Source organism: Drosophila arizonae, chromosome 3 (genome assembly GCF_054131065.1).
Source record: "Drosophila arizonae isolate 15081-1271.41 chromosome 3, UAZ_ARI_1.0, whole genome shotgun sequence".
Taxonomy (NCBI): Eukaryota; Metazoa; Arthropoda; class Insecta; order Diptera; family Drosophilidae; genus Drosophila; species Drosophila arizonae.
The window spans coordinates 6,245,102-6,264,069 of record NC_142923.1 but is presented as its reverse complement, the minus strand read 5'-3'; the positions used below and the strand labels follow the sequence as shown (position 1 = coordinate 6,264,069).

At 40.1% G+C, this 18,968-nt stretch overlaps 5 protein-coding genes and 1 long non-coding RNA gene across 9 annotated transcripts in view; 2 read left to right on the top strand and 4 right to left on the bottom strand.

The window, feature by feature from the left end:
* Positions 1–12,375, top strand: part of spir (spire type actin nucleation factor) — a 56,869-nt gene extending 44,494 nt beyond the window's left edge. The window contains exons 7-16 of one of the 3 annotated variants that reach the window (XM_018004324.2): positions 1,108–1,238; positions 1,796–1,907; positions 2,228–2,348; positions 6,554–6,630; positions 6,694–6,871; positions 8,506–8,568; positions 9,263–9,417; positions 9,491–10,102; positions 10,159–10,478; positions 10,551–12,375. In XM_018004324.2, coding sequence (XP_017859813.1) covers positions 1,108–1,238; positions 1,796–1,907; positions 2,228–2,348; positions 6,554–6,630; positions 6,694–6,871; positions 8,506–8,568; positions 9,263–9,417; positions 9,491–10,102; positions 10,159–10,478; positions 10,551–10,773 — 1,992 coding nt within the window. In that variant the 3' untranslated portion in view covers positions 10,774–12,375. Of the gene's footprint in view, positions 1–1,107; positions 1,239–1,795; positions 1,908–2,227; positions 2,349–4,274; positions 5,175–6,553; positions 6,631–6,693; positions 6,872–8,505; positions 8,569–9,262; positions 9,418–9,490; positions 10,103–10,158; positions 10,479–10,550 lie in introns of those variants that run through there. The other 2 variants (XM_018004325.2, XM_018004326.2) reach the window with 2 other exon arrangements.
* Positions 5,646–6,656, bottom strand: LOC149269616 (uncharacterized). Of its 2 annotated transcripts, none has more exons than XR_016269517.1 (3): positions 6,519–6,656; positions 6,272–6,419; positions 5,646–6,194 (listed from the first exon to the last, which is right to left on the bottom strand). It is a non-coding gene; the product is annotated as an uncharacterized LOC149269616 (long non-coding RNA). The 2 variants fall into 2 exon arrangements; XR_016269518.1 differs by having other exon boundaries at positions 6,495–6,632.
* Positions 12,144–13,669, bottom strand: La (La autoantigen-like). The gene is made up of 2 exons (XM_018004829.2): positions 12,689–13,669; positions 12,144–12,629 (listed from the first exon to the last, which is right to left on the bottom strand). Exons 1-2 carry the CDS (start codon positions 13,667–13,669, stop codon positions 12,432–12,434), a joined length of 1,179 nt encoding a protein of 392 aa, XP_017860318.1. The 3' UTR covers positions 12,144–12,431.
* Positions 13,670–14,519: 850 nt separating this feature from the next.
* Positions 14,520–15,197, bottom strand: mRpL27 (mitochondrial ribosomal protein L27). The gene is made up of 3 exons (XM_018001442.2): positions 15,039–15,197; positions 14,814–14,977; positions 14,520–14,751 (listed from the first exon to the last, which is right to left on the bottom strand). Exons 1-3 carry the CDS (start codon positions 15,100–15,102, stop codon positions 14,548–14,550), a joined length of 432 nt encoding a protein of 143 aa, XP_017856931.1. The 5' UTR covers positions 15,103–15,197; the 3' UTR covers positions 14,520–14,547.
* Positions 15,198–15,213: 16 nt separating this feature from the next.
* Positions 15,214–16,783, top strand: LOC108609720 (uncharacterized). The gene is made up of 2 exons (XM_018001444.2): positions 15,214–15,682; positions 15,741–16,783. The coding sequence occupies exons 1-2, from the start codon at positions 15,337–15,339 to the stop codon at positions 16,499–16,501; spliced, it is 1,107 nt and encodes a 368-aa protein (XP_017856933.1). The 5' UTR covers positions 15,214–15,336; the 3' UTR covers positions 16,502–16,783.
* On the bottom strand, positions 16,699–18,906 carry LOC108612060 (uncharacterized). The gene is made up of 2 exons (XM_018004950.2): positions 18,530–18,906; positions 16,699–18,451 (listed from the first exon to the last, which is right to left on the bottom strand). The coding sequence occupies exons 1-2, from the start codon at positions 18,683–18,685 to the stop codon at positions 17,030–17,032; spliced, it is 1,578 nt and encodes a 525-aa protein (XP_017860439.1). The 5' UTR covers positions 18,686–18,906; the 3' UTR covers positions 16,699–17,029.
* Between the last annotated feature and the right edge of the window lie 62 nt (positions 18,907–18,968).

Sequence of the window (18,968 nt, the reverse complement as noted above, 5' to 3'; positions counted from 1 at the left end):
GCTGCCACACGTTGTCGATGATGCGCTGCTGCTGTTGATGTTGCTGTTGCTGTTGCTATTGTTGTTGCAATTATTGAAGCGCAGCAGCTACAACATAGCGTTGAATGCAACACTTGTCGACTTTTTTCGCCGCTGCCTTGTGCCGATTATGCGATTGTGTCCAACAGCAACGTGTGCCACAGCCTGCCAGCTTGGTGGGTGCAAATTAGCAGCGCTCTGCTCGTGCCCCACTATTTTGCATGTTTAATGAGCTGCCACAAAATTTATTGCTACCAATTGACGCAGTCGTCGAACAGGAAAGGAACAGGAAAAGCAACAACGACCACAACGACGACGACGACGGCCACCATGAAAAGTGAAAATGCGAATCACTGTTACATCTGGATTAATCTCTCGCATCCTCCCTCCTCTTCTTACTCCATCGCTCTCTCTCCCTCTCCCTTCCTCCCTCTCTCTCTGTCTGCTTTTCTGCACACTGTCTGCCATTGTGTGCTAAATACGTTTCCTGCCATCAAACAGCAGACATCACACATACCCACATCACTCATACGCACTGTTAACCCGCCAACAGCCACCAGTTGCAGCTGAAGTGTCGTACGTATTGCATGTAATGAGCAGCGATTGGCTTTTGAAGCGCCTGACTCGATCACAGCGGGTCCAAATTATGATTAATTTAATTAAAATATTTCTTTTCGCAACGGCGGAAAAGTGAAAAGCCAGCCAGCCAGCCAGTTAGTCAGGCCGCTAGGCAACTAAGTAGCTGCTGCCCGCTGTGCAGAGCTGATTAAAGTGAGCGGCAATTGCAATTTCCTAACCAAAAGTCTCTCTATCTCCCCTCTCTCTCTCTCCCTCTCTTTCTTTTCCCTGTCTGACTTGGCTCTGTCTTGCTTTCTGCCCAATCAGCACGAACCATAATTGTGGAGAACGTTGCAAGTATCAAAAAGTCCAATTTGCATGAGTTCCCAGTCTAGAGCATGTCTGTGAATGTATTTGTGTATATATACAACATATGTATGTATATGTATATGTATATGTATATGTATTTCTTCTCTATCTTCTGTGCATATTTGACAACTTCTAATATTTATTTACTCATCTACTTTACAGGCACGCTTCTGGGTGCAGGTTATCGATGAGCTGCGACGCGGCGTTCGCCTGAAGAAGCGCAACTATGAACGCACGCCCATCGAATACGAGCTGACGCCCTATGAGATACTCATGGGCGACATACGCGCCAAGTGAGTAAACAATTGTACAATTCAATTTAATTCAATTCGCTGATATACTGTTAGATCATAGGTTATGATTTGGCTGTCAACTATCCTCTATAAATACAATGCTTGCTATAAATTCACTTCACAATTGATAATTTCCAATTGACTCATACTCTGCAGCATAGTAAATTTATTTTTAAAGTGTTTAATAAATATGAAAGTAGATTTATTTGGCTCTCAAATCTAGAAAAATAAATCAATTTTTTTTTTTTTTTTAGATATTTGATTTGGAAAATCACATGAAATAACATCATATTTCAATTAGAGTTTTAGTTTAAGTATCAGCCAACTTAAGCACTTATACTTGAGTATAATACTATAATTTGATACTTTCTACAAAAACTTAATTATTTAATTTTTTTTCGGCTGTACTCAAAAAAATCCTCAAATATACACATAAATCAACCCCTCACAAACGAACATAAATCAGCTTTTGTAGAATATCAAACTCAACCACAACTAATCAAACATCAGAAAAATAATAAATAAAAATTTCTCTTTCTATGTTGTCTCGACCGCAGAAAGTACCAATTGCGCAAGGTGATGGTCAATGGTGATATACCGCCGCGCGTGAAGAAGGATGCGCATGCGATGATCTTGGAGTTCATCCGGTCACGGCCGCCATTAAAGAAGGTGTGTGTTGCGTTCCCGATTTCCATAGCAAATACTTCAGCAAATGCCTAATGGAATCGTCCAAGATCAAGAAAAATCTATTGATATTTATTGTCTCTTTCAAATGCACCTCTCTCTCACTCTCACTCTATCAAAATGTGAACAATTTTTGCTGTTGTATGTATGAACATGTTAATATACATATATGTATATATATTTTTTATAAAATAAATACATTGGCTCGCTCACTTTTAACGTACTTGGATTTGAATATGAAATATAAAGATTATATTATATATTAACAATTAATTATAATTAATTATGCATTGCTCTAATTCAAGGCCTCGGAACGCCAGCTAGGTCCCCCACTGAAGTGCACGCCCTCACCCCGGGAGCAGCTCATGGAGTCCATACGTCAGGGCAAGGAACTCAAGCAAATAACCCCGCCAAAGATAGAGAAATGTAAGTGCAAACATTAATTAGCTTAATTATAGATGTTCTTAACAAACCCAGAAGGTATGCAAGAAAATTAAACCTGGCGAACCAATTCCAAAAGAAATGATTCATTTTCTTTATTTACTAACCTCAATTGATCGTATATTATATAAATACTATGCAGTCATTTGACTTGAAAAGCAAGCCGCCTTTTGTCATTGTTTAAGATAAGCTCTTGAGGCTCAAATATTTACAGTTGGCAATTGCCAATAAATTGTTGGGCCAAAAACTCGAGTTTTTTGTTTCATGTCGGCAACCTTTGCCATTAAAGAGAAACATCTAAACGGTTATAACATCTATCTGGGGTTAAGAAATTGCGCGCCTCCGATGCATATTTGGTGGGTGTATTGACAAGATTCCCGCCTTGTGTTGTCAACAGCGTTTCCCAAAAAAAAAAAAATATCAACGCCAGCCGTTCATAAATTGTTGTCATACACATGCTGCTGCTGCCTGGGCTGTCAGTCGCTTCTTTGGCTGCCTTCTGGGCATGTGGGGGCAAAAAAGAAAAAGAAAAATAGAAAGAGAAAAAACTTGTTAGCCACGAAAAGTTTTCACTGCACTTGTCGGTGCCTCAATGTACGCCCCTGTCTGACGTGCAGCTGCCGCCCCTGCAGCAGCCACCACTCGTTGTCTGCCTGACTCTCTCCCTCTCCCTCGCTCTCTCTCTAACTGTCTCTGACTGTCTGCCCGTCTGTCTGTCTATGTTTGTGTTTGCTTGGCCAATTGCCGTTGCTGGCATGCGCATGCCAACATAGATCAAAAACGGCAACAATTTCCAATCGCCTCTGCTGAAGGAAGCGTGCAAAATTGTGACACACAAAGATAGCGACAACACTGCAGCGCTTGCAGCAACAACAGCAACGGCAACGGCAACGACAGCAAATACAACAACAGCGGCCACAACACGACAACCTCAAAGACGTCGACGACAACGAAGATGATGATGACAACAAGCTTAGACTGGGACTACAACGTCGACTGCGACTGCCGCACCGGCGCTTTGTTTGTTTGTCTGCTGTGAACTTTTGTTTGTTTGGCTTAGCAGCTGCTCGCGCTGCAGTCGTCAGACAGAGACAGAGACAAACGAGCTTGCCGCGGTTGCTAGAGTGCTGAACAGTGTTGCATACCCATATGCGCTGCCTGCAAAATGGCGCTATTAGTGACTCAGCCGAAAAGCATGCAGCTGCTTTTGTTATACCCTGAACCCATTGAAAATGGGAAATGGAAATGGAAATGGAAATGGAGCTTTCTTACTTGTTTTTATATTGGGGTGTGAGCTTAAATCAACTTTAAAGTACTTAGAATTTGTAGAGAGAATCCTAAACCTAAGCCAAATGGAACTGTTTACATATTTTTATAATTTATACAAATATGTTTAACGTATAAGCAAGAATTTAAGTGATACATGAAAATTAATTTCAATAATATGTACAAATGAATTTTTATGAATTAAACTTGTCACACAATCGTCATTGCACCTCGTATGGGCAAAGCTCTCAATGACACATGAACACAAATTTCAACTACCGTTAAACTGCTTAAGCATGCTCATTCACTTTCATTAGCCTGACCGAAAACTTTTGCAGTAATCTAATGCAGAGCTTTACGCACTCAATCACTCCCATTGTGCGCTCTCTTACGCGCGACGTCATCAATAGCCGCCGACGCTCACACACAACTCGTGACGTAACGTACACAAACAGCGTAGCCGGGGTCTTTAAATGTTAAATGTCAAAACAAAACAAAGCGTGAGTTCGCACTCACACACACACTCACACATATGGTCACTCTCCTCTCTCTCTCTCTGGCTCTCTCGCAATGTGTGCTTCTCTTTGGCGCATGCGCTTTGCGCAGTCAGCTTTGCGAGCTCGAGCATAAGCGTGGCAGAGAGACAGTTGATTGTAGACAGTTTCGTGTTAAGCTTCGGCGGTGTCGCTACGTGTTGTTGTGGCTGGCCGCAGGCGACGCGTGGCGCGGGTTGAAAATGAAAACGACCTGATTAAGCACTTTAAATGAGAAATACGTGAAACAAAAGTGTTAAAAAACCGCGGCTCTGTCAGTCAGTCTGTCAGTCTATAAGTCAATTAATCAAACCTCCAGCAAATCATCAGCCTACACGCACACACACACACCCCCAAAAATGGGACAACAACTGTTAGCCTAACTGCTGTGGGGTTGGTTGCCTGTCGGATCGATAGCCCGAATGCAACCGTGCAAGAGTGAAAAGCGAGAAGTATAAAAAAAATATCCAGGAGAAAAAAAAACAACAACAAAAGTGATTCCCAAAGTGTTCTCTTGTTGTTTTTGTTGTTGTGTGAAGTGAAGTGAATTGAAGTGCCCTGAAAGTGGAGCAACAGCTCCGATAGGTAGGCTGGCGGATATATTTTTGCGCATGCAATGCAAAGTGGAAGCCAACTTTCTTAGCCAAACACACGAAAGTGCTGTCGCCGCTCGCACAAATGGATGCCAAGCAACAAACGACGCCCAGTGCCAAGCGCTCAACAGCCGCCGCCGTGTTTAAATCGCATCACATCGTACGCAACGCGGATGTCGTTGATGTTGCCAGCGATGCTTCGCTCTACTGCGGCAGCGAAACGGAAACCGAGACAGTTCTTGCCGCTCAGTTGCCATTGCAGTTGCACTCGGAGTCGCAAGCTGAGTCACAGTCACAGTCACAGTCACAGTCGCAGTCGCAGCCGCAGCCAACGCCACGTGCTGCGCCGCGTGCTGCTGCTACAAATGCTGTCAATCCGCCAACACCAAAGCCGCGTCAGGCTGTCAGGACATCAAAAGGTAGCAAACAAATTACCGTTGTTGCCGCACACATTGCATTGACCTGGTTTCCATACTTAGCTAGCTAGTTGCTTCTGCAAGTTCCGGTCTCAAAGCAAAAGTAGTAAATGCAGCTATTTAAGTTGCAGTCAGCCATAACAAAGAAGCTGATAAAATAGAGACGTCATATAAACTTGATTAAGAATTATATGAGTGTTTTCTATGACAAGAAAATAGTATTGCTACATTGATTTTTTAGTTACCTTTATTGTTTAGTAGATCAAAATATTTTTTTAACAATAATATTTTAATTTTTCATTTTCTATGAAATTAAAAAAAAAAAAGATATTAATATTTATTTATTTAAATCTTTTAATATGCAACAAAAAGACGCTATACAAAAATGGTTTAAAATTCTTTATATTTAGCAATTTTTTTTCAATCTTAATATTTATTAAAATTTATTTATTTAAATCTTTCAATATGCCACAAAATGAAGATAAATTTAATAATATTTTAAAACATAAGGGTATTTGAAAAGAGGTTTAAAAATTCTTTATATTTAGCTATTTTTTTAATTTTAGCTGATTATTTTAATGACAACTGCTTTCTTTTGTGTTGTTACTGAAATATATTTTTAAACATTTTTTAAAAATATCTTTCAATAAACAACAAATTATATTTACTTAGCTTGTCCCCGACTTTCAACTTTCACAATTATTGCTAGGCCCATAAAGCCAGTTGTCAACTGAATATTTTGATAATGTACACAGCTGTTAGCTAAGCAAAAGTTCAAGCAGAACTAAATGTGTGCTTTAAAGTTGAATAATAATAATAAAAATATATATTTTAAATGCGCAAATGTAAAATTACCCCACATGGAGATTTTCAGCTCACATGAAAGAGACGCTCGCTCGCTTCTGGCTAATTTCCCAAGCACTTTTACGAGCATTGCACAAGCGGAAGAGGAGTGTAGAGTGTAGAACTATTAAATGCGCCAACTTAACGGTTGCTCGAATGCCCAGACAGAGCACTTAAAAGCTGAAAGAAGAAGAGACAAACAAAGCGACACTAGGATGACAAAGTAAAAGAGCAGCCCAAGACGTTTGTCTAATTACCCAAGCGAATGGAGTCGAGCAGAGGGCGACTGCTCTATGGACTGCTCCATGGAGCTGGTTACGCTCGGGGTCTAGAGTTGGCCCACAAGGGGAGGGGGAGGGTGAGAGGTCAGACGCAACAACTTGCACAACTTGCCGAGCATGTAATCTAATCAAAGAAAACGTCACACAGAGAGTGGTATATGCATCAATTTTCCCATAGCTTTAAGTTAGTTTAATTTACTTTCGCTTTGGATCCAAGACTTACATCTCCTCTTCTTCTTCTTCAATTGTCTTTTGCAGTGCTTCCAAATTCAACAAACTCAACGTTGTCGCGCTCACGGCAGCGGCTCATCAAAGTGGATTTCTCAAAACTGCAGGTAAGCCAATCGCACACACGCCACATGGAGGAATTATACAATAATCGAAATACTCTTGACCAGGATGATGAGCTGAACTTCGATGACTCCAGCATTAGCAGCAGCAACGCCTCCATTGCAACGGCCACCGAATCGCATCGCTTCACTCAGCCCAAAATGCCGCCATATCCCATTGGCGGCTACTTTGGCTCCCAGATGAGACAGGACTCGCCGGCAATGCTACTGCGACCCAGACGCACAAGTAAGTCAAGCTATACTGTAATATGATATCGGCACTTAGTATAAATACTATATAGATATACATATATATGTATATGTATGACATGTGCACAAGGTATGAAGGAACGAGTTCTCGGGGGATTAGATTACTTACGACAAGCTTCAACTGAAACTAGTTAGAATGCTACTTGTTTGGGTTAGCTTAGATAATAACTAGCACTAGTTGATATGTGTTTTATAGAATCAGTAGAGCTGTCAGTGAGTGCTTTAATGGATAATATTACGAACGAGCTGAAGGAAAGATTATAGTTTATTGATTATTTACTTAAAACTGATTTCTACTATATGATATATAAAAAGATAATGTTTGAGTATCTATAAAAATAGTTGCCCTAATTCGTTGCCGAAAGCAAGGTAATTATTTATTTAATTATTATTTTTAAAATGTAGTTTATTTTGTTTATGATTAAGGGGAACTCAATATATTGTCTGTCATTTGCTTTTTCATGGTTCGTAACGATGTCTTGAACAAGTTTTCAACTGTTGTCTGAGCTTAAGCTGTGACCTCTTTACAACTGCCCATGAATGATGATTTGAAGGCCTTGATTAATTTAATGAAATCAATTATACAAATAAATAAAAATAGACTGACTTTTATGAAAGATTCAATTTACACGTGCAAATATAATTTATATTATAATTTATGAAAACTTTTAAATTTAAATATGCTAAATATAAATTATATGCTTAGTTTAAAAATTTGTAGAGAAATTTAGAAAAACATTTTATTGAAAATCAGAAAATGTCTTGCGAGTTAATATACGATTTTATACACTAAGATAAATGGGTTTTAGTTAACGAAAAGGCAAGAATTTAATATTTTATAAACATTTAAACTGATAATAATAATATACCTTGTGCAATATTTTCAACTATGCTTTAATATAATGTGGTTTTTGATTTTATTTAAATTTTAATTTACAATCTTTTTGTTTCTTACTTTTTCCAACCCTCTTCCCCTCTCCCCCACCACACCAAAACAAAAAACTTACTTTGCAAAGGTATTTGAACGTTTGTTAAATCATGGCCTATTTATTGATCTGAACACACAAATACCGCTAATTAATATTGTTTTATGATTTTGCTAACAAAATCAAATGTATTATTTAATATGCCAAAACGCACTAAGAACAAAAATTAAATAATGGATCGACTAGAGAATTGGCTGAAGTCTATAGTTGATTGGAATGTTGGTGTGAGCGCAGGCTGAAGACATTTGATGCCGGTTATGGATATGCACACAGACACAGACACACACAAACACACACACACACACAACAAGAAAAATAATCTCGAAATATTTGTAAAGAAGTTGATAAACTTGAACAAGTTTAGCAAAATAAAAACGAAAATGTTAAAGAAGAATTGGAACAAATTTATTTTTGTAGCGAACTAACATTTTCGGTTGATGTGCCTTAACACAGAAATTAAATATTATTTGAATAATATTTATTGTATATATATTTTAAATTTTTAATTCAAATATGCACCAAAAATACGCTTAAAAGAATTATAAATGTATTACGAACAAAATCCGAAAAAATTGCTAACGCCGCCTCAAACTATGCAATACGATTTTTTGTTTGCGCTGCACAGAGGAACAGCAACAACAACAGCAACAGGACGAATGTGGCAGCAGCTTCGATAATGCGCTGGAATGTAAATATGCGAGAATAACCGAAGATTTACAGTGTACCTCTGCTTGCATCGTTCATACGAAACATTTAACACAAAACACGTCCAAGTGAAACGCAAATATTTCAGTAAATTCACTCATAAAATTATGTTTAATTTAATTTTTGTTTTTAACCATTTGAAGTTAATAACATTTGGAAACTAAATGCATTAAAATAGTTTTCTACCTATACCATATTTGTCATTTGAAAACATATAGTTTATTTCATTATCGAATCATTTGAGTCCTGCCATAAAGAAATGGAAACCAAAAAATTTCTAATTAAATACCAATATACAAATATCATCAAACTAATTTCAATATCAGTTACTCCTTCTGAAATAGTCTTATATCGATTTTATAATTCAATTTTGATTTTATATTTTAAAAACATTTTCTGAAAGCGTTTTACATACATCCTCTGCATATATACGTATCACATACACACACACACACCTATAAAACATTCTTCCGCTGTCTCCATTCGCCTGCCTGCTTGTGTATGTCTTGTTCTCGTTTTCGTTATCGTTTGCTCTACTTTTTATATTTATCCACACACACACACACACACACACACACATACACATGCAATGAAACACATAACGCATACGCAATGTTGACCGTCCTTCAATGTCGCATCACAATTAATGACAACTCTTCCCTTTCTACCTCTCTTAGCCTTCGACCTGAGCGCACAGAACGAGGCGAGACGCAGCTCTGTGCGCCGTCACACTATCGTTGGCTGCCAGAGCAACCTGGATGAGACGCACTCGATGCCACCCACGCGGCCCGAGTCGCGTCAGTCGGATGACGTAAGTGGCTCGTCCAAAGAGGTAAGCTACACCTGAGTGCAATTAATCTTATGACGCATCCAGGAACTTATTTAAATGCTTTGTTTTTGCGCAGCTGTTGAAAAAGACACCCGAGGAGCTGCAGTCACTGGACCAACAGCAGCAGCAGCAGCCGCAGCAACAGCTGCAGCAGCAGCCACTCGCCACGTCTGGAGCTGATGAGACGGCGTCGCATTCAACATCCTCGCTTGGCCCATGGAACAAGTCCTTTATGGACAAACAGACCTGGATGGAACGTGGGGATGATCGTCTGTCCGTTACGCTAGCGGAGATCGTTCACATACGTTCCGTCATGACCAAAGCCGAGCTGGAGGGCCTGCCCATGGATGTGCGCGTCAAGGAGGATGTTGAAAAGCGTCGTGTCTGCTTTCTGTGCCTGCGCACTCGCTTCTCCTTCTTCGGCCCGTGGGGCATTCAGTGCAAGCTGTGCCAACGCACCGTCTGCGCCAAGTGCTACACCAAGATGCGTATACCCTCGGAGCACTTTCGCAATGTGCCACTGGTGCTGATCTCACCCTCGTTGCTGTCCAGTCCGGCCAGCTCGAATACGCCATCGCCATCGCACCACGCCCACCACATGCACTCCTCATCCACGGGCAACATCATGGACGATCAGTTCCCCAAATCTTTGATCGAGCGCCTGCTGCGTTCCGAGTCAGATCGTAAGGTGAGTGTAAGTATGCATTAGAATGAGCTAAAGATTAATCTCTAATCTTCGCACAGACTCGCAGCACAGTGGGTAGTGCACCCTCATCGCCCAAGCACCAAAGATCAAACATGAGCACGCCGGGCATTAGTGTTGGCCCTGGCTCAGCAGCCGCGGCAGCTGCTGCCACTGGTCAAGCCGTGGAGGCATTGCACGATCAGGCATCCATGTCGGCCTCCTATTCGGGCGCAACGCGTCCCTCCGGCGTGCATCAGTACCATCAGAAGCAGCAGCACTACAACAACGCCATGTCCCGCAGCATGGAGGGACCACGTAGCCTGCCCGTGCACAGCCCGGCGCATCGGCCTCTATCGAACAGCAGCACACTGGAGCGCAAGTAAGTACTGCCCTCCAAAGCAAGACGCTTGACAGAATTACTTAACACTAAGCCTTTCTCATTCTCTTATAGATCGCGATTCTCGCGCGGCTTTGCGCTTTTCTCGTCGGGCAGCCACTTAGCACAGACGCAACAAGATCAGAAGGAAAACCTACGCGGTGAGCAGGTGACCGTTTGCAATGATTGCCAGGGTCTCGTCAATGAGATCACCAGTTCCGTGAAGCAAAAGCGTAGCTCGGCACGCAATCGGACGATACAGAATCTCACGCTGGATCTGACGCCTGTCTGGAAATAGACCAGATGAAGGCGGTCTGCAGCACTATTAACTACATTATACACATTATATATAAATATATATATAATAACTTACATATGCATATTTTGGATGGACTGTTGTATACATAAGATTGACAGATAGGGTGAAAGAGAGAGGAGAGAAAGAGAGAGAGAGAGTTGGAGTTGAAGCAAGCGCTTAGTTATCGTTGTAAATCGTTAGATCGTGTTAGTCTAGTGTTAAGTGTACAACCCCTAGCAAAAATGAGAAATGGGAGAAACGCAACGCTGAGAACTTCTTTCTCTTCTGACTAGGGACATGCTTGAGCGCGCACCCCACCATATAAATACATTCGTACATACTCTACTGATATAACCTAAATATATAAATGCGTCTATAAATATATATATATATTAATTCATATAGATAATGAAAATCCCGTGCGATATATAATACGATGACGTTGTTTGTAATTGTTTAATTTATGTATAAATGTTGATTAGGTCTCGTATTAATGCACAAACCCTAATGAAAAAAAAAAACATCATATAGAACGATTTACTATGCCCCATTAGGAGATATATGTGAACGTCTCTAAATAGGTTATCAATATCAAAAACAAATCCAAAGCGCTCCACAGTTTATGCCTTCGATACGCATAGGCCTTAAAGATTGAATCCTTAAGTTGCGACTGGGCAAAGTTGAGGAAATACTGTTATAATTATGTGCTTGCACTGTTCTATTTTTTGTTTATTTGTTTTTTTTTTTTCAATCTTTTTCTTGTTGGAAAAGATTAGAATTCGTTTTGTTTATTCAAGTAGTAACTTTTCTAAAAACCAACTCCCTTTAAGCTGATTCACTATTCTCATATATTATATATTATAAATACCTATAAATAAATTGCGACTAGTTATATAATTTTACACCTAATTGCAATTATAACATAGTTTAACTAAACGATATAAGAAAACAAAAACAAATTTTGAAAATTTTATGTTTCTTCTTTTTTTTTTTTTTGCGTATTGTAATTTATAAAAGCATTTAATAATTGTAATTTATGAAGTAAATATATATATATATTAGTTTTTACTGTTTTTAAGTTAAATCATTTGTATGTATATTAATATTTCTCTCATTTAACAAACAAACACACACACACAATACAAACACTAAACTAAAAACGAAAATATACAAAACAGCAATAAAAAAAATATAAAAAACTTCTAAAAAAGATACATTTCCTTTCAATTTGAAGTCATATTTCTCGAAAATTAAATTCGAGCGGAATGCTACTCTTTCTGATTAATGAATCACGATAAAATAAAGCCCCAAAGAATTTGAAATGCGTCATCCGAAAGCTTCCCGTTTCAACAACAAATAAAGAACGTATATATGATAGATTACAAACTGATATATTTATTTTAACTGTTCTTTCACCAAGAGTAAACAAATTATTCATAAAAGAAAACATTATGTTCGGTAATTTAAAATAAATTAGAGTTCGTCTCATATTATGTAAACTATACATATTTCAAAGATACTTTGATCTTAGACTTATGTTATTGGAAAACTAGTAATAGTTGCAATTGGATGTCACAAAACGCGGTCGCTTAAAGCTAACAACTAGAGCTAACATTTTTTCTTGTTTGTTTTTCATTTTCATTCAGGTGAGGGGGTCGCTACTCTGAGCGTTGCTTTTTGTTGTTATTTTTGTTGTCGTGACCGCCGTGACGCTTGCGTCCGAAGCGCTTGTTGTTCTTGCCACGTGAGAAGTCACGGCGCTTCTTCATGAACTCAATCGCCTTGTCAAGAAACTCTTTCTCCTCATCTTCGTTCGCCTTTCGCAGGGTGAGAGAGACTTCATCGTTAAATTTGAGCTGTAAGTGGAGAAATAAATAAGTACTTCAAAGAAAATTATGTTTTTATGATATCTTACTTTAGCATCCTCCACTTTGGCAATGTATTTGTCGGCCGCATCCGCCTCTGTGAGACGAACCGAGCCCTTGGTGTCGCCCTTGTTGAACTCGATATAGGCAATATCAAAGTCCTTGACTTTTTCAAAAGCCTCGCGTATTTCCTCACGTGTGACAGTGTCTGGGGCTCCCTCGAAGACAACGATCGCATTTTTAGGCAATTCAATTTCGGGCTCTGGTTTGGCCTCCTTCTTGTTCTTACGTTTTTCGTTCTTCTTTTGATATTCCTCCTGCTTCTCCTTTAGATAATCAATCTGCCACTTGCGGAGCAGCTCACGTTCTTTGTAAGCGAGTTTCTCCTTTTCAAGGAATTCTTTGGCTTGTTCCTTCTTCTCGAATGTGACGAAGATGCTGCCCTTGAATTTGTACGACTTTGTGGGTTTGTCGTAATGCTTGCGCATTGTCACATTGACCACCTTATCGTAGGGGCTGACAAAATCGAGAATCTCTGACATTTGTGACTCTAATGGGAAGCCTTTAGCGTATACTGTACGCTCCTGAATCTCCTTGCGACGCTCCTCGTTATGCTCGGGAACTGGGCGTTCGGGGTGACGACGCACACTCTGCTTGTCCTCGCTGACTTCCACGAGGCCTTCATCGGATTTGTTCAATGCATTCACAATTTCTTCGAAGTCTGTCGAGAGCGATGCCAAACGTTTGAATGTGACCAGCACTGAGAGTGGCACCCAGCCGCCTTCGTTCTTTGTAATTTGTTCGCTAAGGAACTTATCACGATGCAAATTCGCATCTCCAAAGTAGTATTCAACTTGCCGAATAATTGCGCGCTCTTGCTTGCTGTTTTCGCCCGCTGAAGCCTCTGTGTCATCTTTCTTCACATCACCATTTTTGCCGGTCTCGGTCTCGGACTCGACAACTTCCTCAACTTTTTTCTCTACTTCCTTGACTTCGGCATTTACCTCTGCATTTACAGTCTCTTCTGCCATTTTACTTTATATTTCGTACTAGATTATTTTCAAGAAAATGAAATGAGAAATGTGCTACGGTGCAAACACGTGTGCGGCAAGCGGCAATAGAGCTGTTGAGCCGATGGCACTATCGATAGCAAAGAGCAAACAGAATTTATTTAATCGATATCGATAGCTGTGACAATGTTCAGCACTGGCTTACCGATAGTTCAGTTTAAAATTAAAACAGCGGTTCATAAATCCAAAAATATCTAGTTCCAAAGCATGGTCGTCTAAGCTTCAAATAAAAAAAATAATACAATTTTTCTTGTTCCCCAACTTCTTTGACTCAACCTTGAGGCTCTCACTACCACATACATAGATAGATGAGAAATCTAGATCAAACTTCTGCAAGTTTTGCTGCACACAACTGAGCCTATTTGAGGCTAGATCTATCCTATATTATATATTGAGTAAATTCAGTGGTAAAATGAAGCTGGAATGCTGGCAGCAGCAGAGGCTGTTCCCATTGGTCACTTAAAGCTCGAGTGCAACGATTCCTACCTTAACAACGGGCACAACATTTGAGAGCGACTTAGTGTTTGAGTGAAAGTCGCCCTATATAAGGAGCAGCAGCTGCAGCATTTCTTCTGTCACCCAGGCCTGATGGGAGTCAATCGGCCAGTGCAATTCACCTAGAGGACTGCTTCAGCCTACTACCACAATTCAGACTATTTCGGAGCTCAGTATTTAGCTACACTGGTTGTGCATAAGGTCCGCTCAGCTTCGTATTTTTCAGGTGTCGTACTTTCATGATCGATCATATTAATATGGAGCATCAAAGTCAGTGCTCCTCAAGCATTCAATGGGAGTAGTCAGAGCTCATGACTGATTTTTAAATACATTTTAATAACAATTTAGATTTCATCCACAAGGCGGAAACGCTGATGCTGCTTCTCAGGAATTACATTGAAAAATTTCTTATGAATAGTTTGATCTTGGCGACCAGCATAGTTGCGCTGAATCCAGGTGTGATCCCAGTTTGGATCAATGGGCTCACAGCTGACTACAACTTTGCCATGTTCTATGGCAAATAATGTGCCATTACGTCCAAGTCCCACCTACAATAAAGGTTAAAATATTATAATTATCAATGATATCAGTAATGGACAAGCTTACTTACATTCAATCCGGGATGAAAACGGGTCGTTAGTTGGGTAGCCAAAATGGTTCCATGGGACACATAGTGGCCGTCTTGCACTCGCCAACCACGATGTTTCGGACGCGGATGGCCCTTCTTGTTCCGCGTGCTACCGCCGGTCTTTTTGCTGGCGTTTCGTATTGTTGCTGTTGAGGTAGTAAAGAATGTCGGGTATGTCTTTTAATATATAACTTATTCTTGACTTACTTATGAGCGGTTGATCAGCCTTTAGGCATTGCAATGAAAGCTTTTGCATTATACTAAACGACATTCTATTTGTTTTGCTTTTTGGTCGACTGTTTATGCAACTGAATAACAGTGTGGCCGAAAGACACTGTTAAAAAAATACTATGTTATCGAAAACAACAGAATATAAATACCGCACATCATCAAAACAGTGGACAGTGTTGCTCTACTAAGGCACACACATATAATTATCAAAAGCCGGCGGTGTAAATAAATTTGTTTTTGTCGGCTTAAATTATTACAAAAAAAATTATTACAAATGGCGGCACAATCCTCTACAACACCAGCAACAAGTGTTCAGATAAATGACACTGCTCTTCGGCTCAGAATAAGGGAGTATGCTCGCCAACAGCGAAAAGAATTGCGAACAAATACTACAGATGCACTTCGCTTTGGCTTGGGGCAGATCAAGGATAAAATTAGCGAATTGGAGAACCTTGGAATTAAGGATGTTCAAGGAATGGCGAGTCGCATAAAGCGTCGTAAGCATGCCACAGGCGAGGATATGTACCGGCTAAGCCATGCATTTTTGCAGGGTAACGAAAATATTACCGCCTTTGCTGAAGTTCAGGGAGCGACTCAAGTTATAATTAAGGAATTTACAGGTAGCTACAGATGACAACTCAGAATTACATTTATCACTCAATATCATCCGCTAAATAGGTACGCAGATGAAACGTCAAATTGAAGCAGCCGAATGCCTGTGCAACTATTCGTTAGGCGACGCACATGTCTGCGAGAAAATAACAACAATGGCTGGCAGCTACTTGGTAACGTTCTTGGACAATCAGGAGCCGCGACTGAAGCGCAGTTGCCTTTGGACGCTGGCCAACATTTTGGCCACGTGCAGCAAGTCGGCCAGTATGTTGCTGCAAATGCAATTGGCCAGCAAATTGTGGAAATTGTATACACTGCCTTCAAGCGATACCCATGGCTATCAGGAAGATGCTGGCATTTGCTTGCATTTGATAGCCACTCGAGCAGCTGGTTCTATTCGAGAAGAGGATCGGCGTTACATTGCCGAGAACCTACACAAGAAGCAGCCAGGCGAATCTGGGGCCGATTATTACATGTATATTGTATTCCAGTTGGAGCTCGTTAACCGAGAGCGCGATTTGTGCGCAGCTCATTTTCAGCATTTGCTCAGTTTTTTCATGGAAAATGTAAATTTTGATCCGAACACAACTGCCGGCAAACTGCGCATCGTTTACGGCGTTCGAGTGATCGCCAACATCTTTGCCACATATCCAGACAATAGTCAATTAGAATTGCAGGCGGACCAACTGGTTAGCGCTTTAAATAAATTGTTTGCCTTGCAGGAGCCGAGTCTAACCCCGGATTTGATGCAGCTTCTAAAAAATCTAATCGAAGCTCAACTGTTGGACAATGAACTTTTGATGGAACACATTCGAGTCTATGCCTAACTAATTAGCTTTTAAATATGATTAAATTTTGAACCTGAGTTCGCATGAATTAATGTTAATGTATGTGTTATATATTATATACGAGTTGTTTAATGAATTTTAAATATAATGAAGTTTTTAACTTAAGTTTACATAACGAAAAATGTTTCAGTTGTTTAATGAATGCATTGCACTTTAAATTAATTAAAATTGTATCGTTAATTGGCTGAGGTAACACCAAATTGTATTTCTTATTCTAAGTGTGTGTATAGACTACATAAATAAATTTTGTATTTAAAGTTATATGATTATAAGTGTTTCATAAATACTTAAGTATTAGAGTCGAATTACATATATATATATAGCTAAAGCGAATGAACGTTGGTATTTATATGTAGATGATATAAGTCAGATATTCGCAGAGGGATTCACATAAATTAAACAAAAATTAAAAATCTTAGCATTAAACAACGAACGTGTAAAGGGACTTTTCAGACTTAACGTTGTTACGGAATAAAATTAATGTAAACTTAAGACTCAAATTCTAAATTAGATATCGTCTTCGAATAGGGCAATAATACGACGCCTTTGGGCTTCTTCGTCCAGAGCGTTGCCTCCATTGCACTGCCCATTGTGATGCATAACATTGTGAATTTCGAGTTCGCTCACCGCAGTGAATATCAAATTGCATTGACAGCAACGGGCTGCTGAGGTGGGCGTGATTGGCACCGGCGACTGCAGGTGTTGTGGCGTACCAGTGGCTCGTTGCAACTTTTCCAGAAATGTGGCACGAGCACGCTCCTCGTGCAACGGTGAAGCAGTCACGGTTGCTGCTGGAGGCCCTGTGCACCGAATGGGTATGGGTTTCTTCACTACCGGATTGGGCGTGTTTTGTGAGTTGCGACTCTCGGAGCGCTCTATGGCATATAGGACATTGTTCTCCGCTGTTATAGGTGTGTTACAGCCGCTCTTGAACTTGAGTAAACTGCTGCCAAAGATGCCATCGTCATTGGAAGATGGATAACTATCCCAGCACGTCGATGCCTTGGGTACGCTCTCCTTGATTGGCTCAATTTTGTCAGCTTTGTCCGCACTGCTGCTGCTGCTGCCATTGGTGATCTTAACCTGATTCAGTTTCTCAGCCAGTTCGCTATCAATGGAATGTTCCTGCAACCAGGTGCATGTCTTGTGCAAAGCGAATATCATACGTCGAATGAACTCATGGGGCGATACCATTTTCTGACGCTTTATCTCTTGCAGCCTGTTCAGTTCATCGATAAAGTTAAAAAACTGGAATTCCACACAATTGTCCAAATGCAATTTATGCGAATCCTCGTGCATGTATCGCTTGAAACAGGCCGGACACTTGCGCTCCTTCCACATGGGCTCGGGTATATTCACTTTGATGTCTCTTAGCTGCGCCTGTTCCATGGGATCATCCTCTTCGAAATTTGTCTCACTATAGTTGTAGATATTCTTGTGCTTGCGCGACAGCGCATTCTCCTCATCGCTGGAGGTCACCGTCGCGTAGTCCTCCTCCTCGCCAGTGCCATTTCCGCTGCAGGTCTGACCGCTTGTCGATGGCAACTCCACTTTGACCTGAGCGGCATTTCGTTGCTTATTAAATAGATCGTTTAAGTACCGTATTTCGCGTTCGCTGTTGCCGCTCTGTTGGGGCACAGTCTGATTAAGCAGTTGCTTGTGCACTTTGTCCGTTCTTTCGAGCTTCACTCTGTTGTTGTTCAGCAGCAAATTGTGTACTGGTCGTTGCTCCACATAGCGCAACTGTTCTGCCGTGATCAGTGCACTCTCCTTATCTGCCTTATTTTTTGAAGACTTCTGTTGATATAGTTCGATTAGCTTGAGGCTGAGTGCATTTTTAATACATTGTTCACGGAATGTTACGGCGTGCTTCAAATACGATATGCACAGTGCGCAAATAACAGAGGGCAGACCGTCATCTGGCGATATCTATAGAAAGTATAAAGTAAAAGTTAAATAAATTTCCAATGGTTTTTTTTTTTTTTTTTTTTTTTCTCCTCTTATTACCTTTAGTCCAGATGTTTCTTCGAGCAGTACATTAATTGGCTTCTGAAAATTTAGAAACTCATTTGTTGAGCCGTGCAAATATGTTGGTATCTTGGCAAATATATTATAGTCTGCGGGGCTGCTGCAAATGCGGCAAATATTTCCCCAATCTGTCATATTCTTTGTTTGCTTATTTCTAAATTCTTAATGCTACTCTAAACAATACAAAAGTATACAAAAAAGCCAAGTGTTGCCCTATTAAAAAAAAGCGATAATATAGTCAGCTGACATAGCGTAACAGCCCTGTCTGCAAACAAGAACAGTTGAATTTTAAAAATTAACATTCTGATTGGTCTGAAATTGTATGAATATTAAGCAAATAGTGCTTCAAAAAGTCTGATTTTTAATAATCAACACATTATTACAGTTGTTTAGCTTAAGTAGATAAGATGTTAAGATA